Consider the following 15,792-nt stretch of genomic DNA (forward strand, 5'->3'; position numbering starts at 1 on the left):
ATAAATACAACATGTAAATGCACGGTCACTAATTCCTGGTATATATTATATAATGATGTTAAAGAAGGACTCCAGATAAAGCCAAACATGCAATAAACCTTTACACAACCATTCTGTAAATATGTGCAAGTATACTGTAGAAACAATTTTATGCACCTGCTGAGATCTGCCCAAGCCCTCGGTATGCAAATGGTCACCTGACAAAGGGAAAAATATTTTTTTTGCATGTAAATCATGACTGCTCTCTAAGGAGAAGAAGAGAGGGACACATGACAGTGCCATTCGCTCAGATAAGTAAGATAGTAAGTTCTATTGCTGCAATAACATTTAGTGGTGGGAGCTGATATTCACTCTGTAGGGAACCAAGGTTTTACATATTTTTGTATGACTCCTTTACATATTTTTGTATATTGTATGACTCCTTTTACATATTTTTGTATGACACCTTTACTCCATTTTGTATGACTTTTGTATTGCTATTTGACTATAGTAATGTAAAGAGGAGGAGTGGAAGCCACACAAATAAGCTGCATCTCAATAACTGCTAGAGCCATGTTGACCACAAAAGCATCAAGCACAGTGATGTCTCTATAAAATTGCAGTTAAGTGGACATTTATTATACCTACTGTATATAATTTTAAAAAAGTGATTAAACATGGCTGGCACATCTACAGTATTCCTATTTAACAGGAACTGTTAAAAACTGATGGTTTACTTATCAAGTTATGGATAATAAATTATGTGTGGCTACCAAACATATGTAAGAAGGAAAATTAGAGATCTGACATCCTTATCTCTATTGTAAAAAAAAAAAAAAAAAAAAAAAAAAAACATCTACCAATATGAAAAAGATATGATATTGGTAAATTAATCGATGTAGCAAAAGCAAAAATATACCATATTCCTAAGGCCGTGAACAAATAACCCCCCCCGTATAATGAGCATGTACTTGAGTTGTTTCTTAGTGATCAGAATTCACCTAAGTATTCTCTTGTATGAGACTAATCAATGACTTGATATGATCTGCTTCTTAACATGTAGAGCCCAAGTTGCTTTTCAGACTTGTTAAACAAACCGATAGTATCTTGAGGTTGAAAGGTAATTACTTGGAGATTAGATTCTACTCTTTATTTTACTGAAAAGATTTGAAACAGCTATTTATCAGTTAAGCTGGAAAACATCATAGTGATTCTTATGCATTACAAGTGGCCACTACAACATAAAAGTATCTCTCTTGGACCATAGTCATGTGTTTGTGTGTTTATTTCTATAAGTAAATCTTATTGCATCATCAATTTAAAAATAACAACCTTGTTCATTAATGTACTATAAGTCTTATTTAATAAAGTTTCAGACTATAGATTTTCCAACACTCCCAAAAGTAAAGTTTTTTCAATATATATATATATATATATATATATATATATATATATATATATATATATATATGTATACTATATTACCAAAAGTATTAAGACACCTGCCTTTACCTGGGAAGGCTGTCCACAAGGTTTAGGAATGTGTCTATGGGAATGTTTGACCATTCTTCCAGAAGCTCATTTGTGAGGTCAGGCACTAATGTTGGAGAGAAGGCCTGGCTCGCAGTCTCCGCTCTAATTCATCCCAAATGTTTTCTATCGGGTTGAGATCAGGACTCTGTGCAGGCCAGTCAAGTTCCTCCATCCCAAACTCACTCATCCGTGTCTTTAATACATATATTGAACAAAACTGTTTACTTTTGGGAGTGTTGGGAAATATATAGTCTAAAATTTTATACTATTTACCTATTTATAATACTTTAAAAAAAGAAAAAATATATATACGCTAAAGTGACAAAAAGAGACAAAAAATACTATTTTTGCAGCATTTCAGTGTCGCCAACATGTTTCTAGGTCACGTAAGTCATGTTTTTATAAAATAAAAAGGATTACTCTGTCTTACAGTTTTTTTTTATATATTAACTGTTATATTAACAAAAAAAAAAACATTTTGTTATCAGTATATACTATGCATGCTGTATAGCAAGCTTCCGTGTTTCAGACAGGTATAAAACCACCTATACACTCTTCAGATAAAGAAAAAATATCATATTAGTTTACTGTTATTGATGGCCGACAAATGCTAAGAAAAAAATAATCTTCTATTGTGTGTGTCACAGAGGCCAAACATCTTTATTTATTTGTCTGACTTCCAGGTCTACAGTATTGTTGGTCGTTTGTTCTATTAATTTGACCCAGAAAATCTGTCAGTTTAAATACAAAACAGATCTTATTGAAGTGCAGTTAGCTATTAACAATTAAAGCTGTAGTAAATGTTAATAAAAAAACCCTCGCAAAGTAAAGGCATAATGTGCTATTATGCGAGTGTACGAGTACCGGAGAGGTGCCAAGTGGTGGAACAAGAAATATGCTTGAGGCATGCAGGACCCCAGACACCCTGCACAAATCTTGGACATATGTTACTGCCTTTCACACTTTCACAATGCACAGCCGCTGAACCCGCCTTCTCCTCCTCGGCTCTAATGTTTTGCTGTATACAGACAGGAGAAGTAGGCAGAAGGAGGGACACCATTCTGCATTTGCCACTCTGATCTGACATATGTGATACAAACAATGTACATTAGGCTTTGCAGGGGAGGGGGGGTAGAGTGACTGGGAAGAGTGGGGGTTCGGGGGGGGGCGTTGGTGCAGGCAACAAAGATGTGCTGTATACTTGGAATGATTTTAGTGGCAGGGGAGGAGGAATATGAAATCTGCCCCTCCACCACCCCCCCAGACAATGGCACCTAAGACCTCAAGCACCCTGCAAGAGATGCAGGGCATTTCCCCCAGGTGCCCAAGCTAGTGCCCCACTGCCAGGCAAGTTAGAAGAGCTGAAATTGTACCAGACCACACCAAAAGTAGTGCATGCACTACTTTAAAAATGCAAAGCAACTGGACCACATGGTATTACTGTACAATGTGATCTGTCTGGTTCAGGCAAACAGACTGCGTTTGCAACCTACATTTGGGGTGTTGTTAAGTTATCGTTGGCACCCGCTGCAGTGCGTTTTGAATGCGGTGCAGGAAACGAGCATGGAACGCGGGTTTCGCACAGCCTCATATAGTCCAGATTTGTGGGATTTTGTTCATATCTGGGGAAGGTCCCACCAAAACTGGGACAGTTGGGAAGTATGGATTTATATTGGAAGTAGCGAGGATTTGTGTTTTTAGGGTCTGTACTGGGAAGAAGAGTCTGTGATAGAACTGGGGAACAGACATGTGCTGAAGTGGGGTATTTGGGGAAAATAGGATCTGTGCTGAGGAGGATGGGGGATGATTGTTCTGGAGAAGAGGACTATATGGAGAGAATTTGTGCTAGACATGGGGATGAGGATTTTTGCTGGGAGGGGGGTTGAGAATGGGGGGCAGGATTTGTCCTGGAGGGTTTTGAAGAGGGGGAAGAAGGGATTGTGCAGGGATGGAGTGGTGGAGCTTTGTGCTAGAGGTGGGGAGAGGATAAATAGGTTTATGCTGAGAGGAGGAGGATCTGTGCTAGAAAAGGGATTTTGGTGTGTGTGTGTGTGGGGGGGGGGGCTTGTGCTTGAAGGGGGGGGGGATTTTTGCAAATCAGTGCTGGATTTTTGTTTTTGGAGGGGAGGGAATGTGATCTTATTGATGAAAGGGTAACGTTGGGGGGGTTGCCCTTTCCTTTCCCCTACACAGTGTCCTGTCCCCTGCAATCTGTGCATTACACACTTCTGTCCCCTGCATTTTGTGCATAACACACCTGTCCCCTGAATTCTGTGCAATACATACTTCTGCCCCCTGCATTCTATGATCTACGTACTCCTGTCCCCTGCATTTTATACATTACATACTTCTGTCCCCTGCATTATGTGCAATACATACTCCTAAACCCTGCATCCTGTGCATAACACTCCTGTTCCCTGCATTCTGTGCATTATGTACTCCTGGACCCTGCCCTTTGTGCGTCATGTACTCCTAAACCCAGCACTGACTATAGCCCCCTGTGCATTACATACTCCTGATCCTTGAATACACCCCAGACACCTGAGGTTAGCTCTATTTATCCTAAACTCTACATGGAGTGCAGCACTCCCCAAACTCTGTACTCTGCCTTATTTCCAAAGTGTTCAGTGGCTCAACAGTTGCTGGTTACTATACAGTCCCTGACTATTTTAATGAAGCTCTTCTTCAGACAAAGCAATCAAAACATATTTCATAGATACAAGGAAGCCTGGGTTTTGTTTAAAAATGCCCCTAAGCCCCTCCCAGTATTAAGATTTTGGCCACACCCACACTAAGTGCTAAGCGCAACACAGGTCAATTTATTCCTCAAGCGTCCCTCATTCTGAAGTTCAAAAGTTAGGAGGTATGTTTGAGTACCTTTCTACTTTAAATATAACTTTTTTTCTGACAGGATCTAGCTCCAAATAATCACATTAGAGGTAAAGAAAAAAAAAAAAAAAAACTGCCCTCAGAAAGACATTAATATGGTATGGTATGAAAGTTCTCAATTATGACTCTATTATTGCACAGGTGCATTAATCACTTTTATTTCTGCAATATTCCTTTCCAGCAGATGGCAGGTTAAAAGGGCAATAGTTAAAAGTTGAATATTTTAAATCCTCGTCCTCAGAAAAAGAGCTTCCAATTATGAACACAGCTTTCTTTTTCCTTCGATCCATTACATATATAACTACCAGTCCAAAACTAATGTATCCTAAATTCCATTACCATAACCCATCTGCATTAGTGCCCTGGTTGTGCAGGCGGGATGGAACAAGCGTCAAATAATGCCATTTTATGAGATTAACAGCTGCTGGGTGTTTTTGCAGAGAGTTTCCAAATGTGCTGAGCATAGAATAAGTTCTTGTAATATGGAGGCTGTCAAAGTGTCAGGGAGAGAGGTAAAATAGTGTATCCACTGCTACAGCCTTGATAGGACATCTGCCCTGTGCATGACAAAAATGTTTCTGCAACCTGCACAAAAAGTGAAAATGTGAGGCATGTCAACATGTTTGCTGAACCTCATCTAGAAGTGGTGTCAAATAGACATGTTATTATTGAACAATGTATGGGAATCCTAGAAGTTCAGACTTGTAAATAAATTCACTCTTCTGAACACATCTACGGTATATGATGCCACGTGGCCACAATGGTCAAACTGTGACTACATAAGTGAGATCACATAAGCAAGGTCACCAGATGTTCATGAAATAAACAAAATCTCCCTATGTATTTATGTGTATATGATATGTGAAGGGACCCTGCCTTAAAAAATAAATAAATAAATAAATGTGTTTAGACAGGATCTTCTTTGCAGTAAAACAAATGTACCTACCTGTTCACAATCTTAGAATGTACATTCTTGGCACACCTTGGTTCCGGAATGAACTCATGTGTGCATGCACGGGGGTTACAAATTCTGGCTGGCCAATAAAGATGCCTGAAAGTCCTAAACCAAGAAGTAGACCAGGTGACGATGTCGATATCCACAAAGAACAGGGGAAGTTAGGTTCAGCTCTGATTTAGGCTGGAGTGTACCTAGTTAAATGTATATGTTTTGCAAATAGGTTGCAGTCAGCCTGAGTTTTGCTTATGTTTTCTGTGTTCAGTAGGTTTCTTCTAAATGCAGGACATTGATTATTCCTGCCTGCTGTTGTTGAGTTCTCTTCCTACATTAGTGTGAAAGGTATCAATGTATGAGTTATAAGCATTTATTTGTTTCAGGCAATCACTGATGATTTTGGTCCAGTGATGTGATGAGGAAAGATAATAAATATTTGGTGCAAACTTCTAGAGGGGTCTTACCTTCTGGGCTTCTGCCTGTTAAGGATGCCACTTTAAAGAAGAGATTTCTCGAGCCTTGCCCCTGCCTAGTTCCTGTGCTGAAGGCCTAAGAAATCTAAGCTGCCCGAAAGATAGCTTCTAGATTGGAGCATCTTAGGAGAGGTCTTCTATGCTGAAAAGTGTCCTGGAGAGCTTAGGACAGGCCGCTTTGCATAGAAATTGCATAGAGATCTCAAAGCTCAACACTTTAGGTTACCTGTCATTGATTGAATGATCAGCAGCCTAACATTCATTTAAAGAACAACATTAATAAAACAAATTTAAAAAAACAATATAAAAACTCAGCTATAAACAGCACATCATAAAGACCTCAAATTTTGACACCAAAGTGACTACCAAAACACAGAAACAACACATAATTGTGCATTGTCCTACCTGCAAATGGAACAGGGGCATCCTTGTCCAGTGCGACGAGAGGCGGATCCAATATAACTGTATCGTTGTTCTCCGTGATAACTCCATGATATGAGGTCTCAATCCAAGGTTTGTGCTTGTTTACTGAAATATAAAAAGAAGATCGTGTTAAAACTGTTTACTTTAGAACACCTTCATGGCAGTAATCTATGGTTACTGCAACCAATGAACAGTACATTTTAGTCTGAGGTTAGCAAGAAAAAAAAACAGCTCATGAGCAGCTGTCTACAGCAACCAAATTCAACAGCTGTTGCTTATACAACATAATGCAAAATGGATGAATTTAGCTACTGGAATGGTTCTAAAGTCAAAACAGTTTTAATTCTAATGCATTTCCTTTTTAGCACTTGCTATGTGCCCTCTCCCCCCCAAATACTTACCACGTACTTCTCCTGTATCAATCCGGTGCTGTGCCCGGCTGCATCTGGTCTCTCCCTTCTCCCTGCTCTCACAGGAGGCTTTAAGAGCAGTGGGAGCCATTGGCTCAAGAGCACACTCAGATATATGCCCCATAGCACACAGCTTGGTATGGGGGACACACATAGAAGAAAAGGTGCATAAAGCGTCTGCAGGGGACCCCAGAAGAGAAGGAAAGGGTTTGCTAAGGTCAGGAAAGTATAACATGTTTATTATTTTATTAAAGCAATTAAAAATGCTGATTTAAAGCTAAATAACACTAGAGACTTCCTGTAATTAATATTAATTGCCCTTTCACTCTCTATGGTACCCGAAAATCTTCAGCATTCAATCTTCAGCTCTGGTTTTATATGTTAAATCAAACCACAGTGCTCAGCAGGGAACCAAGCATTCAAGACACCCATAAATATACCAGATGCTAAAAATACTTCAACTTTTGTTACCAGGGAAGATCAGTGGCATAGTTGTCAGTATAGGTAAGTATTCATCATTTTCTATACAGGGGGACCTTGATTTCATATTTTTGCCCTATTGACAGAATCATTTTAAGCTATTTTTTTCAGTTCTATTGGCCATAGAATATGATCATAATGTATATAAATAATATGATAATATTGTGTATACATATAATATTATAATGTGTTTAAATGCATATAAAATAAACTCTTTCTGTGAAAAAAATATGTATGATATTGTCAAAAATACTGGCGATATAGGGGGAACAGATGCTGTGTTGCTACTAGAGTATTAACAGGATGAAATAAATATTTTTGCTCCATGCAGGGACAAAAACCATCTCTCTTTTTAAGTAAAACCTTCCTAAAAGTAACTCTTTCAAAAGGGAAGACTAAAAGCTGTCATTGCTGATCTCATTCTGAAAATGCTATTGCCTGGCTGCCTGACTTAAATGCTTTGTATTCACAGACCCAGAGCAGAAATGCTTGAAAGGAGTGTCAGAAATATGTCAAGCCTCCTTATTTCTATTTCTCTATGTAGCACTATACTATATTTCTAAACTGATCTTGGGACACAAATTGCTCACGAGCTATAGGTGTCATCTGGCGTTCTGTATTGTAAAGCAAATTTGTGTAAATCACAAGATTGACTGTACAGAGTTACAAATAATTTCTCATTTAAAAGAGTAAATATGTATTTATTTACAGTGAATTTAGTTGTTTGCCCAGAGCTTCAGTTTAACTATTAATATTATCACCAAATAATTAATAACTGTTTAAATATTAAACACAAATTAATATTTAATAATTAATATCCATTCAGTATTAACCTGCATTACTATTTCATGTGCATTCCATGCCATATGAAGTCCTAATTGGACAATCTTGTGGAGTTTACGTATTTATTTATTTATTTGCAATCAAGCTCATACATTTATTGGACAGAGTTGGAGTTAAATTTCATTGTCCCTATCAAATTTGGCTCTAGACATTTAATAACTGTAATTTTTATTTTGATGGCGAAAATACATTCATAAGTAAAACAAATATTCCCAATGAAAGGTGAATTTATGTCAGGAATAGATATTGAAATCTCAATAAATCTGCCTATATTTACTTTCTGCAAACCAAACCTATCACATTTGTCACTAATTTAAATATGTCATAGGGGCTATGAGATGTTGAATCCTAGATACGTATAACAGGTTTTCAAGGCGTATGTAAGACGGTGGCTTGGCCTATTCCCTTGTGCCAGGCTATAAAAGCAACTGTCGTAAATCCTACTTAATGCCAAGCATAAAATCATAGATTTTTTAGTGTGCTCCTCTTTGTAAAGCACAAAACAAATACCACCAGGACAAAGCACTCAGTCGGCCTGATTGGGATGTAAATAAAGCTGTGTATAAGCGACAAAATGCTGTCTTAAAATGGTAAAGCATACCATCTATTCCATGTTTGTCTAACCCAGGGTTGGGGATTAAACAATATTTACTTTGCCATCGATTACACCGGCAAAACACACAAATGTTCTTATTTTCATTTCACCTCTTCATCTGAAATCTGAGATTCTTGGAGGTGTACAATTTGAAAAAAAAAGGTTATAGCTATTCAGTAAAAAAGCCAATAACATAAAATAATAATATTAATACATAAATGCTGGAAAATAGAACAGTGACTGTCACTATTTCATACTGGATTTACTTCTGCCAGCTAAAGCAGACCATCAACCTCTAACTATTTTTCCTAACCTGCCCCCCCCCCCCCCCCCCCGTTACTGAATTGGGCATTTTTTTTTTTTTTTTTTTTTAAGTTGGACATTAAACTTTCCTTTTTTAATAAATACCTTTTTTATGGGACACGGCCTGTCAATTCCAGCTTTCTTACCTAAGTGAGAATGACATTCACCATCCTGCCCAAAGTTTCCTGGGATACCCAAATCACACATCCCCGAAGATTGGAGGCTATGTCCTGCAAGACAGCCAGCCCCCTGGTAACTTAACCACTTACTGACCACCTACTGCATATTTACTGCGGTAGTTCGGCTCTATTGCACAAAATCATGTACCTTTATGTCATTTCCTGCAATAGTCACTGCAATGGCCACCCAATCAGCGGGACCGGGCAGACCTGATGTCCTCCTGCCATCAATGATCATTCCCCAGAGAGGCAGAATGGTGGTCTGCCTATGTAAACAAGGCAGATCACCGTTCTGACTTTGGAGAAGATGGAGATCTGGTATTCCTGCTAAAAAAAAAATATTTTTTTTAAGCAGAAACACAGATCTCTGTCTTCATCTAGTCAGAGCAACTCCCACAAAATTAGCAAGCACCCCCTAGGGACACACTAAACCCTTTGATCGCCCCTGATGTTAACTCCTTCCCTGCCAGTGTCATTAGTACAGTAACTGCATATATTTAGTACTGATTACTGTATTGGTGTCGCTGGTCCCCATAAAAGTGTCAAAAGTGTCAGTTAGGTGTCCAATTTGTCTGCCGCAATGCCGCAGTCCCACTAAAAATCGCTGATCGCCACCGTTACTAAAAAAAAAGCTCCATAAAAATATTCCATCATTTTTGCAAACCAATCAATACACGCTTATTGGGATTTTTTTACCAAAAATATGTAGCAGAATACATATAGGTCAAAGTTGATGAAGAAATTGGATTATTTACATTTTTTTATTGCGGGGCGTGGTTTCCCGCGGACCAAGATGGACGCTTGTGCCAGGCACTCCACCCCACGATCCGGATCCATTGCAACAAACAGCCGCAACCCGCATTACCACAGTGACCCGCAGAGCAGTCTCACCCAGGAGACACACCCGGGCATGCCGCAGTGGCGTAACAAGCCACCTGCACCCCACCGCCTCACGGATTACTTCAAACCGGCTGCCATGTGGCCCTCACAACATGGCATTGACAATGAGACCGGCCGGTCCCCATCCCCCAGTGCTGCCCACACACAGCGCTCCACGGTGCCTCAATCCTCAGGGTATCCTTCTACGCCTGTCAGCAACAATGAGATGGACACAGCACCAGCTCTTGACTTCCCTGCTCTTGGACAAGCATCTGACAGAGGTAAGAGGCTTGCATCCTCCCCTGTCCAATCCCCCTACAAAGGCCCACAGCCTAAAAACAATTATTGACTTCAGACAATGACCATGCCCCAGCCCTAGCAGCTGTCCCTGCTTCAGATAACCCTTCTTCAGAAGCCACTCTCAAAGCAATGTTACTTACCCTCCAGAAGGAGCTGCACAGGGAACTCCAGCTATCCTTATCACAAGTTCAGGACAGGATAGACTGTCTAGAGGTTAGGGCTGACACACTGGAGGACACTATTCAGGAACATGCAAAGGCACAAGGCATGAAGTGCTAGACACGCAAGATTACTAGGCGGAGGAATTGCACCGCATAAAAATGAAACTTGCGGACATGGAAGACCTCTCCAGTCCAGACGAAAAAATATAAAGTTTACATTTTTTATTGGATATGTTTCATAGCAGAAAGTTATTTTTTTTTTTTTTCAAAATTGTCGCTCTTTTTTTTGTTTTGTTTATAGCACAAAAAATAAAAATCGCACAGGTGATCAAATACCACCAAAAGAAAGCTCTGTTTGCGGGAAAAAAGCACATCAATTTTATTTGGGTACATTGTCGCACGACCGCGCAATTGTCAGGTAAATTAGGAAGTGTTGTATCGCAAAAAATAGCCTGCTCAATAACGGGGTAAAACTTTCAAAGTTAAAGTGGTTAAGAAGTATAGAGGATGGCGAGCCAGAGTGCAGCAAGGGGGCATAAGGTTAGATCTGAAAATGCTGGATTCCCAGGGCTTGTGAGTATATTTTTAAGGACAATCCAACAGTCAAGGTAAGAGGAGAAAAACAAAAATGTAATGGGGCAATAGACTTAAAAGCACAGTAATTAAATTTGCCCTGTCGTGAAAATGAAACTGGACACAATACCATGCCTGTAAAAGAGGAGTGTAAACACTTAACTCTTTGTTTGTACATGGTGCAAAATGCTCCTCTGCTGAAGACTTCAGAAGGGGATTCCACTTCAAGGGAGAGGCATTCAATGGAGTGGGACGCAGGAAAGTAAAATATGTACACTCTCCTTTTGCAGGCATCACTTTTTGGCCAGTTTAATGTTTTGCATCAGGGTTACTTTCTAGTATCTTTCATGAGGAGAAGAGGGGGTGACATTCCTGATCTCCCCTTGAAAAAACTAGTTGACTGATTATGCTCATTACATTGAATTATTTACTATTTAAAACAGAAGTATGGCCAAAGTTTTTTTGCCCATACTTCTCTGGTGGGTCACAGGAGTGTATTTACTTTTGTTATTCTGTGACCCAGAGTCAGATTATAGTGGGTTATTGCCTGCTATCAGATGATGAGTAAGAGCTGCTCAAGGCTCAGTAAGGACACATGCCTGCCCCTTCCCCAGCTTGGGGTACCAGTAAGAGCTGCTCAAGGCTCAGTAAGGACACATGCCTGCCCCTTCCCCAGCTTGGGGTACCAGTAAGAGCTGCTCAAGGCTCAGTAAGGACACATGCCTGCCCCTTCCTCAGCTTGGGGTACCAGTAAGAGCTGCTCAAGGCTCAGTAAGGACACATGCCTGCCCCTTCCCCAGCTTGGGGTACCAATAAGTGCTGCAGGAGCAGAGCAGACAGGAGAGCAATCAGGGATCATGTGATTTCTCACATCTCGGTCTTAGAGCCAATGTGTGACAGGCTCAGCATCACACTGGTTAATATATATGTTTCTTGTTTTCATAATCCCATACTTCTCCTTTAAACACCTGGTATATGAAAGCAAACCAGGAAAGTCAGAAGACCGACAGAATTCCTTATCTGCATCCTTGTTTTGTGTCAGTGATTTAAATAACTGAAACAATTGAGCCAGTATGACAGCCAGGCAATGAGCATTTTCAGAAGCAGAGTCCAGCTATGGGCAGCCTATGTATTTCAATATATAAAATAAGTGTAGCGCTAATAAATGATGTGAATTGATAAACCATGATCATAAAGTGCAAAATTCATCTGCAAAAATTTCTGAAATGTCCATAAAAGACCAGTTGATAAACCATAATCATAAAGTGCAAAATTAATGTATAAAAGTTTGTGAAATGTCCATAAAAGGAAGTGCAAAATATACAAAAATCTGTGAATAAACAAACAAACTCCATGAAATTATGAAGTGAGCAGCCCCGGAAATCCGCCTGAATTAACACAACTGATGTTTCCATATATCATAGACACTTACCTGATAAAGCGTTGTAGGCTTTTTCATTAATTTGGAGGCCATCTGACTCTAGTAAGTGGCCATTCTCCCTCTTTTTAGTGTCGGTGGTTGCACTCACTAAGGATTGGGGAAGATTATTTTTTCTCACGCATGCTGGGATCTGTGTTGCTTCTCTTCACAAAGTTTGTTAGTTTATTCACCGATTTTTATATATTTTGCACTTTCTTTTATGGACATTTCCCAAACTTTTATATATGAATTTTGCACTTTATGATTATGGTTTATTAATTCACATAATTTATTAGCGCTGCACTTATTTTATATATTTATGTTTAGCTTTTATCTATTGACCTGTGCTAGCTGCAATTCATTTTCATTTTGTTCCACTGCCACTTTTTTATCGAGCGCATATTTTTCTGTTGTTTGGTATGTATTTCAATAAGCGCAGACATCCTTTAAAAGGAGAGTCAACAATTAAATTGGTTACGGGTTGTCATTATGGTTGGTATTCTCACAGACAGCAGCATCTCCATGGAGTTCCTGATGCTCCTACTACAGTTCTGTATAACATCAGTTAACTAAAGAATCCATCATCAAACTGGGCTTTAGAAATCCTGCTGTCAGTGATATGACTCCTACCCAACACTGAAAATCCAGTTTTAGCGGATGCGGTTTACATTTCCATTTAGGTACACTTCACACATGACAAATTTACAGGGCTGCACTTCAGTTCTAAAACAGCTGGTGAGCCAAATATTGCAGGATCCTTCATTAGATACATTTGGCATCAATTATTTTTTTACATAATTATCAGTGATTATTATTAAACCTCTGTTACACCCTAACTAGATCATCTTGTTTGTTCGGCACATATTTACAGTTATTTTAAAGCACAGCTGTGTTTGAAGGAAACCTACAATTGGAGTACTACAAAGGCTGCCATTATTGACTTTCTTCTGAAAATTCTAGGTTTCCTGTCTGTCTCTGGACTCAGTATAATACAGTATCTGAGTCACTGAACTGAAACAAGCATGCAACCAGTGATGCCCAGGTAAAGTCCTGACCTGCAGATTACTCGAGGTCAGTGATTGCCTTCCAAACAAAGTAAAAGCCAGACAACTAGCATTTTTAAAAGGAGAATTTAACAATGGCAGCATACATGTTTTTTCAGTATAGGTTTAATTTGAAGTACAGGTAATATAATAGCATGGTCACATGTACTGCATCCTTGGGACTACAGGTCCCATGATGCTTCGGTCATCTTGCACATATGTGCCTCAAATTTGTCAATGTCTCTTCCGGTAATCAATTCAACAAGTAGCAACAGCAGTAGACCAGCAGTGCGAATTGCATTTTCTGCAGACATAGGGCTGCGTGTGTTGGTGTGCTGAGCATGGCACCTACATGTGTATTACTGAATTGAAGCGCACAGAGTTAGGTGACAACACTGTGTCTGCAGGCAGTCCTTGCAAGTCAGCATTGTCACGTTTAACATAAAGTGAGTTTGGGAAAGAGATGTACTGTACATGGACCTTGTTGCCAGACTATTAATTTCAATAACAATGTTCCCAGTAGATTATATGTGTATTCATTGTATTTTATGCATAATATTTTCCTGCAGAAGCCTCCCTTGTGCAGTCATCCACATAAGGCCTGAGGCTATTGTTGGTTGCCACCATCATGGATGTGATGTCAGCAGCCCCAGTAGACTCACTCAATTGACACTCTTTAGTATTCCCTTTCTTTTCTCCCCTGCCTGATACATAAAAGTTTGTATACGGAGGTGAGGAAAGGGGCAGAGGACAGACAAAAAATGAGACACTTCCAGAAGGGGAGAAGGCTATGATGTGGAAGAAGGGAGAGGGCAGTGCAAGGGCATTGACCTTTCCTGGACTAGTTGATTTCTCTAGCAAGTTAAAATGCAAATTGCACAGTTTGGTGGCAGGCTCTATTTCCCAGGAAAGGATGGCATTAGAATCTTCTCTGAAACAGAAATTATGATAATATCACCTACATGTATGGCTCAGTTAGGACTTTCCACAGGGATTGCTTTTTAGGAAGCTCTTCCATTGCTTTCCATATAAAAAAAACAATATGAGTAATAGACTGCTGCTAAATCACTCTCAGCTGGGGATCTATTGACCCCTAAATTACACTGTGCATGTTATTCACATCGACAGCAATAACACATTTTCGCGGTTTATTATCATTACTAGACATTAAGCCCGTTAAATTAACGGGTGCTAGAACATATGGCTGACTGAGCAGCTCTCGCTTATCTCTTTTTTTTTCTAACAACGCGAGAGCCGCATGACATAGCCAGCTCTGCACATAGCGTCCCTGTTGCCCTAGCAACAGAGACAAGCGCAGAGCTGTGCGAGCGCATACCCGCCACGTGCCCGCGCACACCAGCCGCTTCAAGAGTTTTGGCCGGCCGCCCGACTGGGGTGTATGTAGGATATCTATTCTATATTAATAATATGCAAGTGTCTTTGTGTCCATCCCTGTGTCTGTGGGATTGCGCTACTGCGCATGTGCCCCACAGACAGCCGTTGGGACTGGGGGCGGGCACCATGTCAGGGGCCCCAGAAGTAAGTCACACTGACCTGTGTAGGATGGGGAACTCCTCGGTGTTGGAGGCCGGGTCCCGGGTGTTGGGGGTTACCCCGATAATGGTGCTCTTCAGGGAAGTTCCTCTGAGCAGGCGGCTCCGGACCAGATCCATATTCCCCGGAGAGTCTACACTCACCCGCATGCTGGAGCCGGGCAGGAGCACCCTGTCATGGGTCAGGAGAAGGGGCAGGCACCGGGGGATCTGGATAGAGCCGCTAGAGGCCATGACCGGCCACACACACAATCCGCACACCGACCGACCAAACTCACTGACCGATCCGAGTCCGGGCAAAGAGCGGCAAGACTACATCGGGGGTGACCCCCAACACCCGGCCTCCGACACCGAGGAGCTCCCCCTAGCCTAAACAGGTCAGTGCCCACCCCCAGTCCCAACGGCTGTCCTGTGGCACATGCACAGTAGCGCATTTCCACGGACACAGGGAATCTGGAATCTCTGGACGCAGGGACACTTGGCTTTTATTAATATAGATAATGTATCTTTACCTGTGGATCCCCCATTGATATAGAAGAATAGGTTTACCTTACAAGGCAAGTACTGAGAATGGACAACTCCCACTTCTTTTCCGCATTTTGCAAAATCAAGAAATATTTATGCTGCATCAATGCATCATTTTTTTGCCTTTGAATTATTATCAAGAACTTCCCCCTTTTTTGCCAAACTACATTACAGGCCTTTTATATCCTACAGACACCTCCAAATGACATTGGTGATCCACAAAAATGCAGGACATGTTATGATGGCAGATCACCAACCCTTCCTAAAGGAGGTCAATTG

General features: G+C 40.4%; 1 protein-coding gene across 1 annotated transcript in view; it reads right to left on the reverse strand.

The window, feature by feature from the left end:
• CLSTN2 (calsyntenin 2) overlaps positions 1 to 15,792 on the reverse strand; it is a 1,274,185-nt gene that overhangs the window by 758,015 nt on the left and 500,378 nt on the right. Inside the window, exon 2 of the mRNA XM_082249414.1 lies at positions 6,232 to 6,354. Within this exon, the coding sequence (XP_082105540.1) occupies positions 6,232 to 6,354 (123 nt within the window). The remainder of the gene's footprint in view (positions 1 to 6,231; positions 6,355 to 15,792) is intronic.

This window comes from Pelophylax lessonae (assembly GCF_965119305.1).
Source record: "Pelophylax lessonae genome assembly, chromosome: 3".
Lineage (NCBI taxonomy): Eukaryota > Metazoa > Chordata > Amphibia > Anura > Ranidae > Pelophylax > Pelophylax lessonae.